This window comes from Psittacula echo, assembly GCF_963264785.1.
Source record: "Psittacula echo genome assembly, chromosome: 17".
NCBI classification, from domain to species: domain Eukaryota; kingdom Metazoa; phylum Chordata; class Aves; order Psittaciformes; family Psittacidae; genus Psittacula; species Psittacula echo.
This window is the reverse complement of record NC_137753.1, coordinates 5,857,816-5,880,508: the sequence shown is the minus strand read 5'-3', so window position 1 is coordinate 5,880,508 and position 22,693 is coordinate 5,857,816. Positions and strand designations below refer to the sequence as shown.

Genomic DNA, 22,693 nt, shown 5'->3' with positions numbered 1-22,693 from the left:
TGCTATGTGCTCTTCTTAAGCTCTGAGTGTAATTTTCACTGATGCTGGTCTTTTCAAATGGTCGTTACATGTCCTAGCTATTTATCTTGAAAGACTATGCCAGTCCTAAAAGGTTTCACTGTGGCTGCTGAAAACATTGAGGGGGAAAGTCCATCATGCTTCATCTCTGCGAATACAGAGCTCTAAAGCTGCTGTTCTGATTCACCTTCAGCAAAAGATTCACCTTCTGAGTGGTTATTTTGGATCCAAGACCCTTAGAAGTAGGGAGAGAACTTCCCATCACCTGGGGCAAAGCATTTGGTAGTACTTCATGTCATGGCGAAATGAGAATCTCTATCTCATTGTATGGAATAATAGTGAAATATTAGTACTGGACTCACAGCTTCTTTCCCACACAGGGGGAATACCTCACTCCTACTGCAGCTACAGGAACAGGAATGTCTTGGTTTTATCCTACTATGTTATATCCAATTGCTAGAGGAATCCAGCTATTGCTGGCAAGGTGCTTTTTGTTCCTTATGCTGGGATGATCTTAGTTGTATATCAGGACTTGTGTACCCTAAACCATTCCTTCTCCTCTAGGTCTCTGTGTTTATTGTCAATCTGATTCCATGTCTCTCTTTCTCCCTTCCTGGTTGTTTTGCAGCTGAACCAGTGAGGCCAATTGACCCTGCAGCGTGGATCTCTCATACCACAGCCATGACGGGAGCGTACCCCCGTTACGGTATGAGCCCCTCCATGAGCATCACCACATCTACCAGCTCCTCACTAACAAGCTCAATTCCCGATTCGGAAAGTAAGTCACACTGCGGCCAGCACAGGGCAGGTGCCTTCTGCTCGGGGCCAGCAGTGCAGAGCTGTGCACAACCCAACCCCGGCCACAAGCACCGTGAAAACGACAGCACCACACAACTCTTGAATGCTTTCTTAAATCTGTGATTCTTATGGGGAGCATAAAACCTTTCTCTGAAGGTCAGAAGTTAACACGGTGGTTCGCATTCAGGAAGAGGTGGCCTCTGGTCCATTTTAAAGTAACAAGGCAGGTTTCCAACTTTATCCCCTTAGGTGAACGTGAGAGCTTCCTCCTTGCATTTGACTGGTTTTTAATGAATTGACATGATTTACTTCAGGTAGATGTCACTGGATAATGGTGGTAGTGATGTATCACATAGATCTGCCACTGGTATTCACATAGCCTTCTTTTATACTTTTTGATACTTTTACAATCAATTGAATAGGGAAAAACCAAATGTAATGTCCCCCTCAATCCTTCTTTTAAAATAAAGGTTATCTGGGAGCAGAACCACATTTCTGGAGACAGCTTCTCATTTCAGTGACTGACAGTGTTTCCTTTCCTGAATGCAAGAAAATGCGGAGGACCCCTGGCCTTTATTGTGACCCTCTGCTTGACGCAGTTCAGTCCTGTTACCCCCCAAAACAGGGCAGGCAGCACCTCAGAGCCCCAGGTACAAAGTGTACCTGTTGTGTGAACCTCTTTGGCAGGAAAGATAGAGTTGGGGAGGAATGGAGGAGGAGAGGAGAGGCTGTGCACTGGTACCTCGAGAACCGAGAGCTTCCTGAAACATGGGGGTTCTCGCTTTTCCTGTTCAGGATTCTCTGTTGCAGATCCTCTAAAGCCAGAGACAGGGATATTTGAAACAAATATCATATCTGTTCTACAGTGTTGGGCTGTGAAAGGGGAAGCAGTGAATTAATGGAGTCATCTTAGACAAGTCTGTTTCATGGGTCCTTGTTTTAAGCATTGTGAATGTCTCCTGTTTTATTCTGTCTAGCAAGGCCAGAATAATGGAAATGGACTAAAGAACTGCTTCCCTTCTGACTGGCATTCTTTTGCTCTCCAGCCTCCAGAGCCAAAGTGATGTTATATCTGAAGCCTTTGCTCAGCCACCATCGCATTGGTGCTAGTCATTAAAGCAGCTGAGATTCTGGGGCTGTACAAATCACCACCACCCAGTAGGAATCACTCTGTGCTAGTTCTTCGTTTTGTTCAGAACCAGGACTATGCAAACCAAGGCAGGCTGAGGTGTCTCATAGTAATTATTACTTAGAAGTATCTTATTCCTCAGCAATGTTCTGGCTGATGCAGGAGAATATTCTCTTGCAGTGGGTTGTGAGTGTTGAACTCTGCCTTGGCCAGTGTTGTTCTTTATATGCAGGTCACAGGTCTCCAAGAAAATACAATCTATTGCTTCCCACATTCTTTACTTGAATACTGGTGTATTGGGTCTTTTCCACCCCCAGGCAAACATGTTGCTTTTTGCCACTAACCAAACTAACTTAAAGCAAAAGCAAACGCTGTTTATTTAGGCTTTGGAAGTATTGAAACTGCGTGCAGAGATACTCTGGGATGTTTACGTGCGTTTTAGCAGCACACATAGTTAAAGAAGCATTTTCAGCTCTCATTGCTTCAAGCTTGTTGTGCCTCTTACCAAAGTTTGGGGTTGCTGGAAAAGAACAAAATGAGTCCCGTGTGCTTTGAAAGGTGGGTGATCTGGGAGCTGGGAGAAGCGACGGGAGGAGGGCTTCTGAATTCCTGCTGGAATGGTCTGAAAACACAGGGTACATGTGCTCAACTCATGAAAACACGAGTTTTGGTGGGCTGAGATGGGAGCAGGAAGGAGGTGCTGTATCCGAAGAACATAGGATGATTGAGTACTGTGCAGAACACAAGGCTGGTGGGCTCTTGAACCCAGATTCATCCCACTGGGCTTTCAAGATAGGTGCCACTTTGTATGGTAGAGAAGGAGTTTCTAAAGGAACTACACTCCTCTGGTAGGCACCTCCGTTGAGCAGGGTGAATCTCAGCCCTGTTCTGGTTCTGTTATGAAAATCAATAAGCAAAGTACAAAGCCCCTGGTGAGACTGCTCTGCCTCAAGAGTGTGTGGAATATGGATGGAGCACTGATGACTGCAGTTGGGAGTAGCAGTATTTGAAGCAGTATTGAAGCAAGAACGATGCAGGACAAAGTAATGCTGCACTAAGTGAGTTGCTGCCTTGTAAAGCTGCCACCATTGGGATCCTGGAAGCTTTATTTTGAAGGAAACCACTAGCCTGATGATGGAAGCTTTCTGTTCCAATTTCAACTCTCCCCAATTTATGCTGATGTCCAACTCTTAAAATACCCAAATGGACATTGATTGAGACGTGGTTGTCATCTCTCTCTCTGCAGATGGGCATTATTCCTGACAGTTAACTCAAAAGCTAAGCAACAAGCCAGAAAACCTTATCCTGCAGAGTTTTGCATTCAGTGCACTGAACTGTTGGGTGGGCAGAGGCTGTTCATGGCATTCATGGGTTGAAGGAGTGCAGCACTGACCTGAAGTCAAGACATGTAGGGACTCAGCATCTCAGTGACTGTACTGGTTGCACTGAGCACAATCTGTGAAGAACTGGTGTGAAGTTTACAATTGATGCCCTTGATGAGGGAGCATTTGGGAACCTTTGGGTCTGGTTTTGCATCCGTTGGTAAACTGGAAATGTGTCATCCAAACCGGGAGCTGAGAAGTTGTTTTAGGACTTGTTTCATTTCAAGGAAGCATGTGACCTTTCTCTCTTTTAGAATTAGAAGAATCTCCCTTAACTGTGAAGAGTGACATGGCTACTATTGTCAAGGTGATGCAGCTACCAGACTCAGGCCTTGAAATTCGGGACAGGATGTGGTTGAAAATCACCATCTCCAATGCAGTGATAGGTGAGCAGCTCAAAGGGATGCTGGGGGGAAAGAAATCAGTGGGATTTAGGAAATAGGCTGAAGACACTATCTTTAGATGAACTTCTTTTTCCTTGTCTGTGACCTCTTATATTCCCTTGACTTAGGATTTGTGAGCAACTCTCAAGTGAGACAGAAGAGAACTAACAGCTCATGTTTGAGCCTGGACAGCCAAAACTACTGCATGTTCCAGGCAGCTACACAGCCTTAATAAAGCATCTTAATTAAGTTACCACAGGTCTGCCTTTGATTCTCTTTGCCCTGTGACCTGAAGTGCTACCATTTAGTCTGGCTTGTAGTTAGTTTTTGCTGAGAAAGGGGTTGGAATCCAGGTCTTTGGAGGACGATGACTCTCCGGTCGCTTTTGTTCTGTAAATCCTGTGTCATTTTCATTACTGCAGCTCAGAAGGGGTTGAACAATGAAACTATAGCATTTTCTGTGTGCTTATTTGGTGTCAGTGTTAATGTAGTGTTCAAATGGATGCGAGATGATTCTTTGCTTGCTTTATTGATGTTTGGTGTAGCTACTTCAGCAGTCAGGCTGAGTCTTTAACCTTTTAAGCTCTTTGCAACCAGATTGCTGCCTGTTCATGTTTTTATTCAGGACCAGAGGTCTATGTGATAATGTGAACATTAGAAACCCATAAAGCTGGAGTTGCCTCTGCTGATCCTGGGTCTCCTCTTTGTGTTCCCATTTTAGGAGCAGATGTGGTTGACTGGCTTTACACGCACGTGGAAGGCTTCAAAGACCGACGGGAGGCACGCAAATACGCCAGCAGCATGTTAAAACACGGCTACCTCAGGCACACTGTGAACAAAATCACCTTCTCAGAACAGTGCTATTATGTCTTTGGAGACCTCTGTGGCAGTAAGTTCCTCATCTGTAAAGGGCAAAGAGGTGTGTGTGGTCTGCTCGCAGGATGCACGGGGGAGAGAGAATCCTATAGGAGTTCACAAGTGGGGGTTCTGAAGTTGCAGGACAAGTGGTTGATGATTCCTGTTAAACCACTTGGAAAAGGATGAACTTAGCAAACAGGGCGTTGCACTGAGGCTCAAGAAAGCAGGATTTATTTCTGGTGATGCCACAGACTTCCTGCTTGTCAGTCACACTCCGTTTCCAAGCTGTAAAATGGTGATGATTTCTCATTATGGAAATGCTGGAAAGATACCTTGGTACCAGTGGTAGATACTGATGTCTGGCAGTATTTTGAGTGATCCCTGGAGGCTGAGTCCCTCTGGTCCCTGTTAATGGTGTTCATGTGCAGGAGCCGGCTGCTGGGTAAGGACAGAGCCTTCACCTTTTCTCTCTTTTCCAGATATGGCTGCACTGAACCTTAACAATGGTTCCAGTGGAGCCTCGGATCAGGATACCCTTGCTCCACTTCCACATCCTGCTGCTCCCTGGCCATTAGGCCAAGGATACCCCTATCAGTATCCTCTGCCCCCTCCGTGTTTTCCACCAGCGTACCAAGACCCAGGCTTTAGCTATGGTAGCGGCAGCGCAGGGAGCCAGCAAAGTGAAGGTAAGCTGGTTCCTCTGGGATTTATTCCTACAGCTGTCATTATCCCTAACCATTTGCTTGAGTTCCTTTGTGCTGTCTGTGCTCCTGTCTTGTGGATTTGTGTGCTACCTGCATGGATTCTGTGTATGTGATGGAGTGAGTCAGCCTTTCAGCTCTGTATTGAAACCGCCAGCGATGCTTTAACTGAGTCAATGGAACAGAATAGGATGGAAAAGATGCTGGTTCCAGTTGTGCTGTAATTCTGAACCCCATGCAAAATGCCTGTGGGAGCTGGAGCCAAGCTGGTAGCATGGGCATCTGTGCTTTTCCTACCCAGCAGCACCACATGGTAAACTAGTGCTTGGATAACTCTGATCAGGCCAACATTAATGACTCAGTTGTCCACCCTGTTAAAACAGATAAACTATTGCCCCCCTTTTAGAGGTCAGAGCCATTGCTAGCAGTGGGGCATTTGATGTTGCTAGAAATTAGGCCATTTTGTTGCTGATGGAACAGGGATTAGAACCAAGGGGCTCTTGGCTTTCACTTCAGTGCTCAGTACAAAAGGAAAATCACTCCCTTTTCGTGTGTGAGACAAGCAGGAGGTGGCCAGCAGATGGTTTACAGGGCTGAAACACTGCTCACAGGGAGGAGAGTCTCTTTTGTAATACGTGACAGAGCAAAAAAGGTAATACTGCATGGATTAAAAACCTGACCTTCTCCTTTCCTGCCCTACAATAACTTTTGGTTCATTTTTAAACCTCACTAAATAAAAATGATGTAGTTTTTGTCCGTACAGATGGTCTGGGGGGGTTTAAATCATCTCCAGGGTGAGTTTTGCTTTTGGAAATGCTGCCATTAAAGCAAGGGTGAGGATTCTCTGTGTTTTTGTGGTGAACATCCAGTAACTTGGATGCAGTTTCTTCCTGTTAACCACAACAGGTTAGGTGCTGCAAAACAGTTCCATAGCAGGAACTTTTAGACCTATTGACCCCACCTTATCTTAAACTAAGAAGTGTCTGTGAGTGAGCTCACAGGAGTATCCAAAGCTTTTAGATCTGCAAGCTGCTTGTACTGGGAAGAATGTGATGATGTGTTTCTGTGGGATCATGAGATCTCTGCTGCTGGAATAGGAAAGGTTTGGTATTTCATCCATGCGACCTGTGTTCCTGACTAAAGAGAGCCTTGTGAAAGGCACCAAGGTGTTCAGCTTTGAAGGGTTCCAACACTTGTTCTTCTTTAGAAACTACACTTCTGTGTTGTTTCTTGTTTGTAACTGTTATTCCCTTGTTTTGTCCTGAGCAAGCGTTAGACTGAAGGATTCATAGAGGAATGGCTGACTCTAGGGGATTGGTAAGCTTCAAATGCCTCCATAACGATGAATTCACAGCATGATCATTTAGATTCTTGTGACCCAAATGTTTAGCTGTGTTTTTTTCTTATTTATTCTTTATTTTTCCCTTTTCTACTTGTCTTGGACCCTCAACCTGTCTCAATGCAATAGTCCAATAATGTGGCATTAGCCTATCTACCTGTCTGGCCCCTGTGTGACTGTGCTGCAGGAGCTGCAGAGGGAATGGCATCAGGTACCTCATCTGTCAGTGAGATGGGAATAACCCATCACCACTCTCCTCACTACCCTTCATACAATGAGTAAATGAATAATCCCAGCTCCTGATTTGTTAGTGATGTCATCCATATGGATTGCATTTATCTACCAGTGCCCTTCCACTGCTCCATATACTGAAAGGCACTTGAGCACTGCCCAGATGTCTCAGGCAGGTATTAAGAGTACTGGGGCATGAGATTGCATTGGGCACCCTCAATATAGAGTGTTAGAATTGGGTTTCTTCTGGACTCTCTCTCTTATGTGCAAAGTTAGATCATAGCTAAATGCATCTGGTGAACAAGAGCCCTGCTCCAGAGCCCACTGGATGTCATATGTTTTGAGATTAACGCGGTGTTTGGCAACAGAATGCATCAGGAGATAAAGATAGAGGCATATTTGCTGTGGGAGGGTTAAGCTGTCCATTTTCTTCCACTGTGAACATGTGCCACGCTGGAGAGCTTACAGAGATCCTTCTTGGAGGCGATCTCTGTGTTGTTCTTTGGAGCAAGGCTGTACCAGTTGACCTGCTAACAGGTAGTTTCTCCTGTCTTCATTGTTAGTACAAGATTGTTATGAGACATTTGAAATGACAGCTCAGGGAGCACCTTACCTCTTCAGAAAGCTCACCTTAATGAATCTTTGTAGTGGAGGCAGCTGAATCCGTATTAAGATCTCCAATGAAGCCAACAGAAGTCATACTTTGCTAAGATAGATTGGACCAGATGATCCTTGAGGTCCCTTCCAACCTGGATCCTCTGAGTTGACAGGACATCAGTTAACCTCAGGTGGTTTGTCCCTGGTGTGACCAAGGATGATAGAGAAGGCAAATGAGTTTCTTTTTGGGAAGCTTTTGCCCATAGAAGGTACCAGAGACAGTTACAACTACACTGAACCTTATTTGCTTGAGTCAAAACCCAAATGCCTGCTTCTCCTTTCTGTTTCTGCTCCTCCCCTCCCTGCAGTCGGTGAGGAGGCAGCAGAGCAAATGCTTTTCAGTTCTGTTTCTAGGCTAGCTGCTGCTTTCACTGTGCAAGCTCTGAGGTGTCTACGTGTACCTGTGCATGGCACAACCTTGTCAGCTTTGTTGTACCAACTGTCATTGCTGAATCCCATAAGCCACCAACAGCACGTTCGGACCTGGTTTTATCATCACTGTTGCCATCACAACGCTCATACCCGCATCGGTTGATGCAGGAGCTGCCTGCCAACGTGAGCTAATTCCTCCTTTTCCATGTATCCCTTTTCACCCGTGGCCTTTAGGAAGCAAAAGCAGCGGCTCGAACCGAAGCACCAGCGAGACCAGCAGGAGGGCTCTTGGCAGGGACAAGGACCGCAAGTCCAACGGCAGTGGCAGCGAGTCCGATCACACCGCGCGCAGCGGTGGCGGCGCCAGCGGCGTGCGGCGCGAGCGGCCCCTCAGCCAGCTCAGCCACCGGAGCCACGGCTCTGCCACCCCCAGCGAGAGAAGCCACCACTCCTATGGGCCTCCAGGAGTGCCACCCCTCTACAATCTCCCCAAGCTGGGCTCCAAAGTCTATGGGACAAGCGGTCCCCCCGGCGGGCCTCCCGTAAGGGAACTGAGCTCCGTGCCTCCAGAGCTGACGGGGAGCCGGCAGTCCTTCCAGAAGGCTATGGGCAACCCTTGTGAATTCTTTGTTGACATCATGTGAGAGGAAGTGCCTTCAGACTCTGCTTGGGGAAGGGCTTGTTGGGGGGGGGGGATTGTTTTGGGGCTGGGTGGGCAATCTGGTCATTGTCGAACGCGTGATGGAAGAACCCTGGCTGTCTTGCATGTCACCCCTTCCTGGGTTGCGGTTGTGTTGCATCAGCAAAGCAGAAAACCACACAAAATCCCCACCAAAAGGAACGACAGCAACAACAATATCTCCTGGGATTGTTAAATATCAGCAAATCGATGGCATCTGTTCTTCATCCTGGGTTTGTTCCCCCCCCTCCTTGTTTTTGGTTGTGAATGGCTGGTGTATATTCACATCTTAATGAGCTTTGGTAATTGTGGCACCTACTTCAATGCAATTAGTGTATCTTCTGGGCTGATTCAAGGACTGTTCTTTCCCATGACTTCTAAATTTCCAGTAATGCATAGGAGCACTTTTATTTTTCGCTGCTTTTTCCTCTTACAAGGCAAAAACTGACCGCTGGCTGGTATCTGTGATACTGCCTTGTCATGCTCTTTCTTGGATGCACATCAGCACTCTACACAGCCGTGGCACCCGCAAGACAACACGTGCTTGGAAAGGAGCAGGCTCAAACCGATTCCTAGCAGAAGGCAAAGTTGTGGCTACCTTCTTCTGCTGACTAGGGAGTATAAATCGATCTTCCTTTGGTTTTCTTTGGGGTTTTGTTTTAGATACTCTGTCAAGGGAGTGCTGGGGTTTTGCTCCTGTATGTGTTCATTGTGCAGAACTTGTAAAGTTATCTCATTTAGTATCCTGCTAGTGACTTTGTAGCTGCAGTCTGGGCATTTCAGACACATCCCTGCTGACAGGTGTGCCTGTTTCTTCTGGTCATATTAAACACTTGCTTACAGGTTGTAAAAGGTGTTTCCACACCAATAGGACAATTGCAGCTACGCGATTCTCAGCGTAGCTGCAGCTTTTCCCTTTTGAAGGCAGATATTTATCCCACTCTAGCAGAGACGCAGGTAAATCCTGGCTCCCACTGGGACATGGCTCTTCATTATGATCACTTCTTTTTCTCCTCTTCATTTCTGAGCAGTATCTTTCTCTTTTTGTTTGACATAGGAACCTGGAGATGTCTAATCCCAATGGCAGTGTTACCAAAGGGATGGGAGCTATAGCTGTTAGCAGCGAGGTGAGAGGGTGTTTTGAGAACAGTTCATAGACGGTACAATGAATGAACCTTTATACCTGACACAGAGTGAACCCCATGCTAAAGCTCCTGCTGGGAAGCTCTGGCTTAAGCAGCTGCTGTCGTATATCCCCATTACTCTATTTTCCACTCTAAGGCTATGGATGCTTCATAAAGGATGTTCAGGAGCTTTCACTGATGTTTAAGAAGCCTTTCTCAAGTATCTGGATGAGGGCATGGTGAGAGCACACCCACGCTGTTCCAGTGGCTCATCTAATGGGAACTACGTGTTAAGCTGCAGTCTCATAGTGGCATTTGACCGTGGGGCCGTGCTTCAGTTAAATCCTCTTTTGTGAGATACCTGCTTCTGGCAGGTCTTAGGGCAGGTGCTTTTAAATCAGTCTTTACTGTATATAAGCCTTTTCTTCACTGGCAAGAAGCTTCTTTTTGTTCTGTTCCCTGCTTTATGGGTAGTGTGACTATCCGATATGAATGTCAAAAGAGAACGTGTCTCTCTCACTATGTACGTGGAGGTTTCATACATGGGGGTTTTCACCCTTCACTCTTCCACCTGTCCATTTTGTATGTTACATTTTTCCCTGCTGCTTTTCTTACTACAGGTGGGTGTGTGTAAACACATCCCTTTTACAGGAGTCAGAGGAACAGTTTCACAGGTCTCTGGAGACTGATGTCTGACTTCCACAGGGATCTAGGCATTCGGGAAGCTGTGGCACTCAGGCTGGGTTCTTCCGTTACTTCTAAACGAGCTGAGTGGTTTGGGAGCAGTTTGCTTCACAAAAGCTACATCATGTTCCTGAAAACGGTGCTAACACAGACTGCAGAGGTGGTGATGGCTTCTTCAAAAGAATGACACTACCTGAAGCTTGGCTGGGCAACAGGATCCTTCTTTTCCCTTCCTCCTCCCAGTAACACAGCGAAGATGCTGACTACACTCAGTAAGTTATTCTGACAGGTTGACACTTAAAGCAATGAAATAAATCAGGGTGAAAGAATCCCGTGATGGACTGTGTCTCCAGGAGGCACTGTTAAGGAGTCTGTGACTTTACTGACAATCACTTGTGGTTCTACTCTTAAATGAATTTAAACTTCTCTCATCTCGTCTCTATTAGGATGTTTCTGGCCCACTTTGTCTCCAGGCAGAACTTCCAGGGCTGGAGGAAAAGTGTCATTGTAGTAAGCTGTTTCCAGAAGGGATTAAAGCTGGGGCTGAGCTTTCACCCACGGAAGAAACCTATTTAATTTCCTTATGTCTTTGCAAGAGTTTACACACCTCCTGGGGTTTTATTTGTCTTCTTGTTGTTATGCTGTTGGCAGAATCTCTTCTGTGTCTTGCTGGTCTATGCTGCTACGTTGAAACGACTGTGTTATATACTTGTGTGTTTGTGGGTACCTCTGGGATGAGGCTGACAGTCCCTAACATAGGTGTGGGAAAGCTGAGGACATCAGGCTGCTAAATCCAGCCTGAAATAGCTTCACCCACAAGCAGGAATCCATTTCAGGCAGATGCTGAGTGCTCTGAATGTACTGACAGATGTGCTGGTTGGGTAATACTGTGTAGTGTGTAGAACCTGCCATTTACAGAGAGCAGTAGGAGAATGTAAATGACCCTCCTGTGAACAGTGCAATACAGAATGGCCACTGTGTGTAAAACAAAAGCTTGATTTCCCTGCCCTGTAGTGTACCATGGAGAGGCTGGTTTGAGTGAATGGAAGGTTAGGCCTGAACCATTGCTAGCTCTTAATGTTCAGAAGTGAATGGAGACAGGAGATATCCCAAATCCCACCCTTGGCTTTCAATGCATATGCATGTGTCTTTGCAACAAGGGGGCTTAACTGTGCAAGTTTCTTCTATTGAGTACAGTACTACCTGTAGAAAAAAGGTGCCACTGATGCCCCTGAAGCTACTCGCAATAGGAAGTCCTGAGCCAGGTGGAAGGGAGTTTGAGGGCTGGCATCCTGCAGAACTGTTTCTCTAACCAACACCTAAAACTTCACTCTAATTTTAATGTATAGTAACTGGCGCTGGCTGGGCTCTAGAATTTGACCCGTGCCTCTAACCACAGTGAGGAGTTGTGGATTTGCTGTACAGGGCACTGAAACAGCCTCAAAACAGGAGCCTTAAATAGTTGCCATTCTTGTTCTGGAAGTGAGACCCTCGCCATCTGCCTGTGCTCTGCGTGTGTTGATGCCAATAACTTTTCACAAGGACTAACAGGTATGTTTGGAAGATCATAGAAGAGGGTGAGAAAACACTTTGGGGTGATGTCTCCTGTCCAGAGGAGGTAGTACTATAAGGGGTAGTGGTACCCACCCAGTATATTAACTCTGAGGAGTAAGGTGTTTTGGCAAATAGTCTTAAAAGCACTGCTATTGTCTTTTACCTCCTGTTAATAAATCTACTTCTCCAAGGTAAGAATCCCCTGGACACTTTATCCAAAGGTCTGTTGGAGGGCAAGCAATGATGCACAGACATTGACTTTTGCTGTTATTTTTGTTCTATTGAAATGGGCAGTCCCACCTGGAGACTTGACAGCTCATGAGTTGATGTAATTGTTTTTGGTTTGCATTTAACTGGATTGTAATAAGATTGACTTAAAATTATTAATTCTAATCAGTGATTAGAAATCCATGTAAAGAATTTTATGTACAGTAGAGGAACAAAGTTACCTGATTTTAAATAATGAAAACCCAGACTATCGCCTATTCTAGAATTGGTTCTACTCAAAGAGTGACCTCTTATTAGCATGGACTGCACTGTTCCTGTTAAATGTCTATTGCATAATTGAATTCTTTTTTGTAGATATTGTATTAAAACCCAAGTGTCTGTATAGTTAATATATAGCTGCTTATGTGTAAATGCTATTTTAAACACTAAAAAGCTTTTAATTTTATGTGATAACCACAGTGTATGTCTTCAGTTCTTTGCACTACTGCATTATCTTTTATACCAGAATGATGAAATACTGGTTGAATCTTGTTCTTTTTTCCCTGCCACACTGAAGCTTCACAGATGATGCTCTGGAGTTAACAATAGGCAACTGGGAGTTCTGGGATTCCATGGTACTTCAGAAGTGCTTCCAGTTCAAAGCATGACAGGAACCCTATCAAGGTTCATCACTAAACCAGGCCACAGATGACTGAAGTGCAGAGGCCTGGCTCTTCCATGCGGGTTGATGACATGTGGCACAAGGCCCTGCTATTCATCAGAGCTGTAGCTCTGAGCTAGTGACTAATACAGTAGCACAGAACTTGTGCTTTCCCCTTGAATTGCCCTTCTTAATATTGAGCTTCTCCCTCTCACAGCTTGGCAGGAGTAGGTGTACAGGAAAGGCTGCAGGAAGTCTGTGGAAGTAAAAGGGTACATCCTGTTACAAAGACATGAGCTGGAACAAGTTTTCCTGCCTGCAGACCAGGAGCTGAATCTGCTGGTAGGAGCCCATCAGTGTATTCAGCTGTTTCATGTGAATATTCCCTTTTTCTGGACTGTGCACACACTCCAGCAGAGACAAGCTAGGATCATTAGGACACCACTTGCAGACTAACTGGTAAGCCTTAAACCACAGTGTTTTTGTCATGCAACATAAGGACAAAGTCTGAGTGGTTCATGTACAAAGAACAGCTTGACGAGGCACGTTCCCTCTTCTTAGCTGGTAGAGATCAAACAGCAAAGGGAGAGACAAAGTAGCAGTAATTACGGAAGCACCCACTATAAATGGTGCAGTAGTAAGAGCCTATGAGAAAGCCTTAAGAATTCCTCGTCTTCTCCTTTTGAAACCCTATTTATTTACATAGAGTACAAAAAGTTCTAGCCAGCATTTTCCCGGTTAATATGAAATGATCAGAGTTTTGGACATGTTCTTTTACTGGGGCTGATGGACTCCACCTGAGCCGATATGAATTGTCTGCAGGTGTCTGCAACTGCTTGAGTACTTTAATCAGCTACTTTGCACTTCCTCCTTCTTTCCCTGCCCCCTAAAGGAAAACTCAGTCTATGGTGGCTGTAGCTCTGCTGCCAGAAAGAAGCAATAGAGCTGAATTGGGTATTTTTCCTTCTCTGTTTCTGGAGCGATGATCTGAAGCTACTTAATGCTTCTGCTATGAAATCACAGCACTGGAGTGAGGAGAACTGCTGAGATTCTCAGGTACAACAATGTGCTCATGAAGGCTTGCTGCGGTCTCCAGAAACAAGGATTTCCAGTCTTGAGGTGAGCTTTTTGCTGGTTTTGATGACTCCGAGCACTAATTTTGTTACATATTTCGTGTTTTTCCTCAAGTACACCAGGAGAGTTTTACCTGCAGGTGGCCACAGAACTGTCAGCAGTGCTCTGCAGTGCACCACAAAGCTCTTTAGTTAACAAAGAGACTATTCCCTTGTTTAGATGAATTTGCAGGTTCCTTAATGGAGCTGAATTGATGAGTAAACTTCCAACACTGTGTAGTGGATAGATGGAAAAGCTTCAATGTGTGGAATAAAAGAGCAGTAGAGTTGCTTGTCAAAGTGGGTGGGGAAAATGAAAGATCTCAGTGATGTGATTTGATATTTCCTTGTTGCTGTTGGGTAGTAATGTGGAATAATGGTGCCGTTTCTCCATTTTCGCTTTGCATGGTTTGCCACTTCACATCTTGGTGCAGAAGGAGTGGAATAAGGGTTGTTTAAGGGATAAAAAGTTGCCATGAAGAGCCTTTTGCTAAGATACTTCTGGTTTCACTTGGAGGAAGCACTTGTCCTTGGCTGGTTGCTTCATTTCAGTATCATACAATGAGCTTCTTAACAGCTGTGTTGGAGCCTAGTTGTGCTTTTACCAGGTTTATGAAAGAATGAGTATGGTGGCATTGGTTAAAAAGTGTTGGATCAGGTTGTAGCCTTTGCTTTTGAACTGAAGGAGAGATGTCGTCATCATTCCTCTGTGATACAGCATGAGTAAAGATAAATCTCCTGTATTGCATCTGCACTGTTAGGAAAAGTAAAGGTTGAGTGGTGGCTGCCACTTTCTTGGCATGAAGAGGCACTAAATGGCTAATAACTTGGCTGATGGTAGCACAGTGTACCCGATGGGCCACCTCATATTGCACTAGTACATCTGGCAACCTTCATGGTTTATAAGTAGACGTTGAGACAATGTTGATTGTTACTGTGATGCTGTGTAATCCAACAGACTGTCTCCTCTTTCCTTGCTTGGTCTCAGCCAAAGGTATCTGCTCTGGGCTGGCTGGTTTCTCTCAAGCCTTTTGGAAGTGCAGAGGTGTGTAATAAATGTGCATTCCCGTTTATATTAGTCTAAAGATAAGGTAGAACACTGTTATAATAAGGATGAAAACTGCTGAACATCCTCATTGGCTCTGGAAACAGCTAAGACAAAAGGGAAGTTGTGCTGCTGGGGCTTTGTTAGGCAGGGGTAAAGAGCCTGCAGTCATGAAGGTGAGCAGAGCAGGCCCAGGCCATCAGCTCCATCACCTGTGTGCACAGCTGCATCACATAGGCTCTAGTAAGTCCTAATAAATGCTTTGCAGACCTAGAAAATCTGGACAAGTAAAGCAAAGCCACAGCAGCTGTGAGGCTGACGAGTGCTTTGTGACTCTTCTTTGAGGAAGAAGTGTGTGATTGATTTTGGAGAATGCCCCCCTGGGTGAGAACTGCTTCTCTGTGCTGATCTTTGTGTGCTTTTCGAGAGGGGAGGAACTTTGTGCTCTGCCTTTGGATAGTGTGGGTTGCACTCTCCGTTTCCGTGTGTCTCGTCCTCATTTCCATGCTCTTTGCAAAGGCGTGTTAATGAAACACAAATGGGTGAAGTGGAATTTGACTGGGTGATGCACTCTTTATCTCGTGTGTGCAGCTGCCTTTGTAGAGCAGAGCGGTTCCTGTGACTTTTGTGACGAAGCAGTCAAGGAAATACAGAAAGAAATCTCCATGGAAAAGGTGACACAAATTTGAAGGTTGAATTTGGGAAGTGCAGCTTTTTGTGTCGTGACCAAGATATCAAACTGAACTTCGTACTGGAAGAGGTGAATGGTGATAATGATTTACATTACTGTGTCTAAACTTTTACAGTATAATTTAGGTGACAAAAATCCCAGTTTTACTGGGATTCCGGCCTGAAGAACTACAGTTGTTCTGAGTTGGAATGAAACTGTGAAATCTCTTGAGAAATACAGGTTCTATCTTGTGTTTTGTTTCAATAGGCAGTGATGTGTAAGGACCAGTGAATATGCTGCAGTGGGGTACTGATGATACCGTGAGCCAGATGAGCAGTGGTTATCATCAGAAGCTTTGCTTGGCCTTTCCATCTTAAAACCAGAGAGACTCCTTGGTCTCAACATGGTTGTTTCCCTGTACCTCAGTTTGTGTAGGACACATCAGTTTCTTTGTGTCCTCTCTTACGTTCTTAGCTTCCCATGTACTTTCCAGGTATCCTCTAAACCTCAGCCAAAACAAGCAGAACTTACTCAGTACCATACTGTGAAGTTGTAACCCCTCTGTTTAAATAGCAGAGAAGGCAGCCCAGAGGATCAGAGTGTCCTGTCACAGCATCTCATTTACAGGGACAGTGGGGAAGGTTGTGCCAAGCATCCTGGTAGCCATTAGAACCAGTTTCACAGCCCATTTGCATTGACTTTAGCTGGTAAAAAAGAGACCCAGAGCTGTAGGATGTCATTGACTCCACATTTAATAAGGCAAGTGCACAGACACACATAGATGTGTACAGACTGGAAGGACAGAGCAGTGTGAAGGACGTTGTGGTTCTGTTCCCTCCCCTCATCTACTTCCTGTATCTAACAGGAGCAGACCTGCACAGGAGCTGTGTTTTCTGCTGTTGTTTGCTAGAAGGTCTTTATAGAGGATCCTGTGTAGATAGGTACTCTTTAGTATTGTTAATCACAAGGATTTCTATTTGTGGTCTATAATCTCACACCTTTTCAGATGATTCCCTCTTGGTTTTCTAGTTCCTGTGCTGTTGAATATCTTTGAAGGTTCTTTTAAGGCCTGGGAAAGGATGCATGAATATATCTGGAGCAGTTATCTACCCTTGTGAGTGATGAAACAGGCAGATAGCTACAGAGAGGATGGATGCTGCTCTGTTTGGAGGTGTTTTGCTTTAGCTCATTGAGTAGAGCCCTGTGCTTTGCAGCTTAAAAGCGCTCTGTTCCTAGTGTCCAGCCTACTGGGTAAGGCTGTATTTTGTATAGTGATTGTGTCTGGGACCATGGAGTCACCATAAACAGCATTAACTCATTCAGATACAGGCAGCTTCTATTGAGGAGCAGGTGACAGTGGATCTGGATTATTGTCTCTTGTTGAGGAGTCCTCTGGCTCCTCTTCAATGGAATTCTGGAAGTAATCCACTGTGTTGAGGTGAGGCTTAAGCACGATGATGTAGCATTTGGGGATATAGTAGGTCACCAGGATACCCAGGCTGATTGTCAGCATGGTACCAATCTGAGCCACAGACCTCAGCACTGTTTTCAGTGTGACAAATACAGCAACGAAGAAGATACAGACGATGAAATAGATGAGGAAGGCAAATGTGATCCCTCTGGCAAAGTTGTACTTCTTCCCAGAGCCCTGCACCATGAAGGTGCACAGGAAGCAGGCAGAGCCTAAGCAGCCGTTGTAGCCGTGCATCAGAGCAAAGGCAAACCAGGACTCGGTGTTACACAGGAGCACCACTTCGGTGGGCAGCGACTTGTAGTCAGTCACCAGGTAGTCAGGGCCCAAGTGAAGGTACCCAAGGCAGAACAAGCACTCGGGGAGCAGGCACAGGGCAACGAGGAGCCATGCCCTCCTCTGGGTCACCCAGTGCAAGAAGGTGGGGGCACAGTGAGGGAACTCTGTCACAAGGGTGATCTCAAGGGACTTGATGAAGAAGGTGGAGAAGCAAGCACTGAGGCACAGGGTGTAGACCATGGGCTGGATCATACAGATGTTGTTGCTGGGCTTCCCTATGTAGAGACAGCAGCTGAGACACAGCAGCAGGAGCGTGAGCAAGGCAAAGAGGCTCAGTTTGCCTCCAGAGGCCTGCACAAGGGGAGTCTCGAGGTTCTTTAGGAAGAGCACTGCTGCCAGACAGGCCAGGGTCATGGTGATGGACATCAGTGTCAGCAAGGCAATGGTGAGGGGCTCGGTCCAGAACAGGTACCGCTCGCTGCGGTTGTAACATTGCGTGCTCCGGGCAGGGGACCACTGGTCCTGGAGGCAGGGAGTGCACATGGAGCTGTCTGCAAAGCAGCAGTGAGAACCTGGTGACCACCTCGCAGGGAGTGCTGCTGCCCTGCTGCAGGCAGCCCTTGAGGATGGAGCAGGCAGGACTTGGTGCTGCTTTGCCTACTTTGCCCCCTTCCTAAGTGTATGGGATCTCCAGAGCTTGTGATAGTTCAGTCTCTTTTCCCCCCTCTGCTTCTCCACCCTCCCCCTAAAAGGGCCCAGATATCTCTTGGCTCTGTTTCCCTTCCCCAGGATCACCAGCTTCCAAAAGATCCCAAAATGTCACCATAGGACTCTCTTCTACCTCTGACCCCAGCATTTCATCCTACCCTTCTTCTGCCTCTTGAGGTAATAGTATTGCCCTTATACATCCTCTTTGGGATCAGCAAAGGAAGGTGCCCCACTGAAGATCTGTGAACCTGTGTGGTCTCCACCAGCAGACAGACATAGAATCATAGAATAGTTAGGGTTGGAAAGGACCTTAAGATCATCCAGTTCCAACCCCCCTGCCATGGGCAGGGACACCCCACACTAAACCATAATACAGTTCAATCCATTGAGTTTCCCAGACCTCACCTTCAGCACTCCAGAAGGTGTTCTCTGGACAGTCTGTACAGTCATAGCAGCAGTGGTGGAATCCTTTGGTTTGTTTGACCTGTCCTGGTTTACACAGTTTGAAGCACTCTGATGTGGTCTCCTAGGCAAGAGGAAGGACAGACATCAGCCAGATGCTTTCAGAAGCACCATTATCACCACACATTGGAAGTTGGCTGTGCTGGGATCAAGCCATAGCTGAAATTCAAACTGCTCTGGGAGTACTTTTCCTAGTTCAGCAGAATGGAGATGGGTTACATGTTTGCAGAGAAGCAAGAGATGGGTCCCACAGACACCTTATGGGAGCAGCATGCAGGCAAAGAGTGCCTTGTGAACAGTCCTATGGAAGTGGCAGAATGGGTTACTTCACTTTGTGACTGTTTATGCTTTTACCCACTGTTTTTACCTCCGAATCCTTAGTGTGAAGCTCCATCTGGGACTCATTGATGTACAAGGACTCTCCATAGTCACCCACAGGTAGATACTGAAGGGTGTCGTTTTCCCAGGACCAGAATATAAGCTTGTAGCCGGTGCTTGTGCCATGGGATCGATCAAACCTGAACTGTTGGCCGTTCACCTCGAAGGGGAAGGTATCCAGGAACTGCAGCAGCTAAGGAGAACATGAAAATGGACAGTAAATACTGGTACAGTTGATGTTCACAATGCAGTAAGCTGATGTCTGGCTGAAATCAGTTGTCCCTTATGTGGGCTGTGATGGTGGTTATGGGCCTTCTGCCTGCATTATCAACTGCTTGATTAGTGGGAGCCAGAACGTTGCTGTGGCTGCCCCATCCCTGGCAGTGTTCAAGGCCAGGTTGGACACAGGGGCTTGGAGCAAGCTGCTCTAGTGGAAGGGGTCCCTGCCCATGGCAGGGGTTGGAGCTGGGTGAGCTTTAAGGTCCCTTCCCCATCTGCCTGTGTGCAAACTGGGTGTAAACCTGCAGTGTTCCCCTTTCCTCACCTGCCAAGGCCTGATGGGTGCCCTGGGACACTCGTGCTGGGTGCACCCCAAGGCTCGGTGCAGTGCATGGGCCACGCTGTAGACAGCGACGTGCACGGGCTCTACCTGTGCTCGGCTCAGTGAGGACGCCATGGCCCGCAGCGAGACGCGGTCACACTGCCTGCAGCGTGCGCCCAGCGTGTCCGGGCTCAGGAGCTGGTTGAGTTCTCTGGACTCCTGGCAAAACTCCTCCTGCTGAACAGAGGTGAAGAGGTCGGCAACGTATTCCTGGAAGCCAGGGACTGGGCTTGTTTTCGTTATAAAGCCTAAGACTATCCCAATGCTCTGGATATTTGGGATGGAGGCAGCTATGTCAGACAACAACCAGGTTTCAGTGCCAATCCAGACTTTCTTGCCCAGTCCCATCTTGATGCTGAGCTCCAGGAAGGCCTGAGCTGACAGACTATGGGAAAAAAGGACAATGATGTTGACTTGGGTCCTGTTAATTAAATTAATGGTGTATTCCAGGTATTGTTTGGCACTGGGGTCTGCCAGGTCTGTAGGAATTAACCCCTCGAATGCAATGCAGATGCTGTGGTTTTCAGCTATGTTTAGGAATTGCTCCTGGGCTCCTCGGCCGTATTCATCATCACTTCCAATGATGGCAATCCAGTTCCACCCAAACTTGGTCAGCAGCAGGATCACAGCTTCCACCAAGTTCTTATCACCGGGAACAGTGCGGTAGAAGGTTGGGTACAGCTCGGTGTCGGTGAGCTTCTCACTGCTGGCTGCGTAGCTGACCTGTGAGTTAGAGGGTAAGAGGGAAAGCAAGGCAAAGGGTAATGTAGAGGGAAGCGTCCACAGCCCAGATCACTCTCTACCTCCTTTGCTTAGTCTTGGTGCACTAGATTCTAAACAATGATGGGAAGGAAGAACTCATCTAAAGGGATAACATCCACCATGGCTGCGTTTACCGAGAGAACCATAAACTGGTCCATCACTTGTCTCTGGTAGCGCTGTCCCACATGGCCATCTCCTACTGCCGTTTGTGTCCATCATCACAGCACCAGCCCTTGTCATTAATGATAACAGTAATTGGCTGCTTTGTACAAAGGGCGATGCAGCCAGGATTCAGGAATATCTTAGCTCAGGGCTGCGTTTACCTGACCATTCCAGCTGGCTCTGTTGTGCGAACTGAGAACTTGCAGTCACAGATGTATTTGCATGGGATCCTCCCACTTTATGTTGGGAGCTCTGTTACTCCCATTTTACATGGATCACACAGCAACCTGAGTTATCCCTCTTCTCTCTGGGATGTTAGACACTGGACTGTGTCCAGGAGGGAAGCTTAATGACTTATCCAGGCAACCTGTAGCAAAGGAAAGACTGGAATCTGCTTCAACAGTCCAAGTTTAGAGACCTATAGCATCAACAGCATTGTTGATCCAAACCCTTCGCCTACCTAAAAGGGGAATTCTTGCTCCTCCAGGGCATTTCTTTACCTGTGGGATCCAGAAGAAGCTGAACAGCTTGGCTGTTAGCAGGCAGAGATCTGACTTGTAGGGCCCGATGACAGCGGTCACTCGTGGCTGGTAGTCACTGTAGTTGCAGAGGACCCCGATGCCCGTGGTGCTGTTCTGGGTCAGGAACAGCAGGCTGGGGTACAGGGCCATGGCTGGCTCAAAGCACGTGTCGTACATGTCATAGCCCAGCTTCACTCCCGGGAGAAGGGAAGTGGAGTTGTTGATCTGATCGATGGCAAACTTCATCCCAAGAGCCCATATTAGCCCGTCTACATACAGCCTGCAGTGAGAGGAGACAGGAGTTACATGGTTTATCAGGGCTGTTAATGTGGTGATTGGCTTATTCCGCATTCTCTGACGGTTCAGCATCCTGCCCGTTGTCAAGGCAGATGTACCTGGCACTGTCAGAGCATCCTGGTACCCACAGCCTTTGTAAGTCTTGTATTGTGAGTAGAGGGGCTCTGAGCACCTTTCACATCTGATGAGACTTGACTGTCCACAAAGAGACCTAGAGTATGTTTACTGCTGCTCTTAGCCTTGTGTGCTGCCATGAAGCCAGTGCTTCCCACTGTGCAAAAGGGATGAAGAAATAACCACCGGGGTCCCAAAGCCCACTACCACAGTTTTGTATGCATACAGGAGGCATTCTCTACAAAGTATGATGTAACATATGTAATCTAATGAATATGCATGTTCAAGGACAATACAATCACAGCCTGGTTGATGCCTGGGAGAGGCACACTTGGAGGAGCGATCCCCCGTGTCTCCCCGTGCTGCAATGAAGAATACCTGCTTGGCAACTTACAGCTTTGTTGGTGAGTTCCTGGAGTTTCCTCCGAATCACCCTAACGCCCTGTACGTCGATTGACCCTTCGCATCAATGTTGTGACCTTGTGCACAGTACTTGAGTGTCCTTTGCCTCATAAAAGGCAATAAATAGCTCAATCTCACCAGGTGTCGCCTGCCTGCAGAGTGCAGTGCATGCTTCTCCTTCCATCTGGGAGCAAAAGCAACTGTAAGTGTTAGATTCCAAACGCTAAGGAAGCCAATGCACTAACAGCTGTCATCAGATTGGTGCTGGTTCTAAGCGTGACTGCATCAAGCAAACACAAACCCATTTCCCAGTTCAGAATCAGAAGTGGATGGTGCAGAACAGCCGCAGCTCCAGCACCTCTGTTCTCATCTCCCCTTCAGTGATCAGCTGTGAGACCATCACTCACTATCAGAACTACTTCCCTTTCTCTTCCCAGCCCAAGTGACCAAACTTAACATGTACTTACGAAGCTGCTGTTCCTCTTACCTTTCACACACGACTAAGGTGGGCTCTGACCGTGCCGTCAGGTTTAGGATGTCCATTCCAAACGGGAACAAGCCTCCTAGGATATAATCACCAGGCTTTCTTAACTGAGCCGAGAGGCAAGTGGGTTTGAGGGCTGCTGCACAGCCAAAGCTCAAGCAGAGCAGCAGCTCCAGGACCATTCTTTGTCTGGTTTGGGGAGAACCCATCACAGAGACGTGGGGCAGGGGATCCCATCTCCCCTGCTCCAGTTCAGTCCCTTTATATAGAACTTGGAGAGGTGAAAACATCAGGGAAGGATTTGATTAGCAAAATGCATCAAGTGTGTCACTGCTCGCTTAGTGGGCAATAGTCAAATATCACCAGTACCCTGTGAGTGTGGTTGCAAACCGCTGGCCTAATCCTGTTTTCCTTACTCAGTGAGTAGCCTTTACTCAAGCAGTGCCTT

General features: G+C 46.7%; 2 protein-coding genes across 6 annotated transcripts in view; one reads left to right on the top strand and one right to left on the bottom strand.

The window, feature by feature from the left end:
• The window catches only part of DVL1 (dishevelled segment polarity protein 1), a 77,799-nt gene that overhangs the window by 52,873 nt on the left and 2,233 nt on the right, over nucleotides 1-22,693 (top strand). Inside the window, exons 11-16 of one of the 5 annotated variants that reach the window (XR_013958166.1) lie at nucleotides 647-796; nucleotides 3,582-3,713; nucleotides 4,432-4,599; nucleotides 5,048-5,254; nucleotides 8,103-9,674; nucleotides 10,377-10,396. Coding sequence is in view for 4 of the 5 variants with exons in the window: in XM_080631052.1 (XP_080487178.1) it covers nucleotides 647-796; nucleotides 3,582-3,713; nucleotides 4,432-4,599; nucleotides 5,048-5,254; nucleotides 8,103-8,512 (1,067 nt within the window). In the remaining variant the exon portion in view is untranslated. Of the gene's footprint in view, nucleotides 1-646; nucleotides 797-3,581; nucleotides 3,714-4,431; nucleotides 4,600-5,047; nucleotides 5,255-8,102; nucleotides 12,591-22,693 lie in introns of those variants that run through there. The other 4 variants (XM_080631053.1, XM_080631051.1, XM_080631054.1 and 1 more) reach the window with 4 other exon arrangements.
• TAS1R3 (taste 1 receptor member 3) lies at nucleotides 16,412-21,768 on the bottom strand. Its single transcript, XM_080631050.1, has 5 exons — nucleotides 20,928-21,768; nucleotides 19,447-20,226; nucleotides 18,892-19,095; nucleotides 18,468-18,588; nucleotides 16,412-17,905 (listed from the first exon to the last, which is right to left on the bottom strand). Exons 1-5 carry the CDS (start codon nucleotides 21,315-21,317, stop codon nucleotides 16,941-16,943), a joined length of 2,460 nt encoding a protein of 819 aa, XP_080487176.1. The 5' UTR covers nucleotides 21,318-21,768; the 3' UTR covers nucleotides 16,412-16,940.

Coding starts and splice junctions, on each gene's coding strand:
- TAS1R3 (XM_080631050.1), bottom strand. CDS start 21,317: ATGCTGAACCGTCAGAGAATGCGGAATAAGCCAATCACCACATTAACA. Junction 19,096..19,446: donor CACCCATCAGGCCTTGGCAG/GTGAGGAAAGGG, acceptor TGTTCTCCTTAG/CTGCTGCAGTTCCTGGATAC. Junction 18,589..18,891: donor TTCACACTAAGGATTCGGAG/GTAAAAACAGTG, acceptor CCTCTTGCCTAG/GAGACCACATCAGAGTGCTT.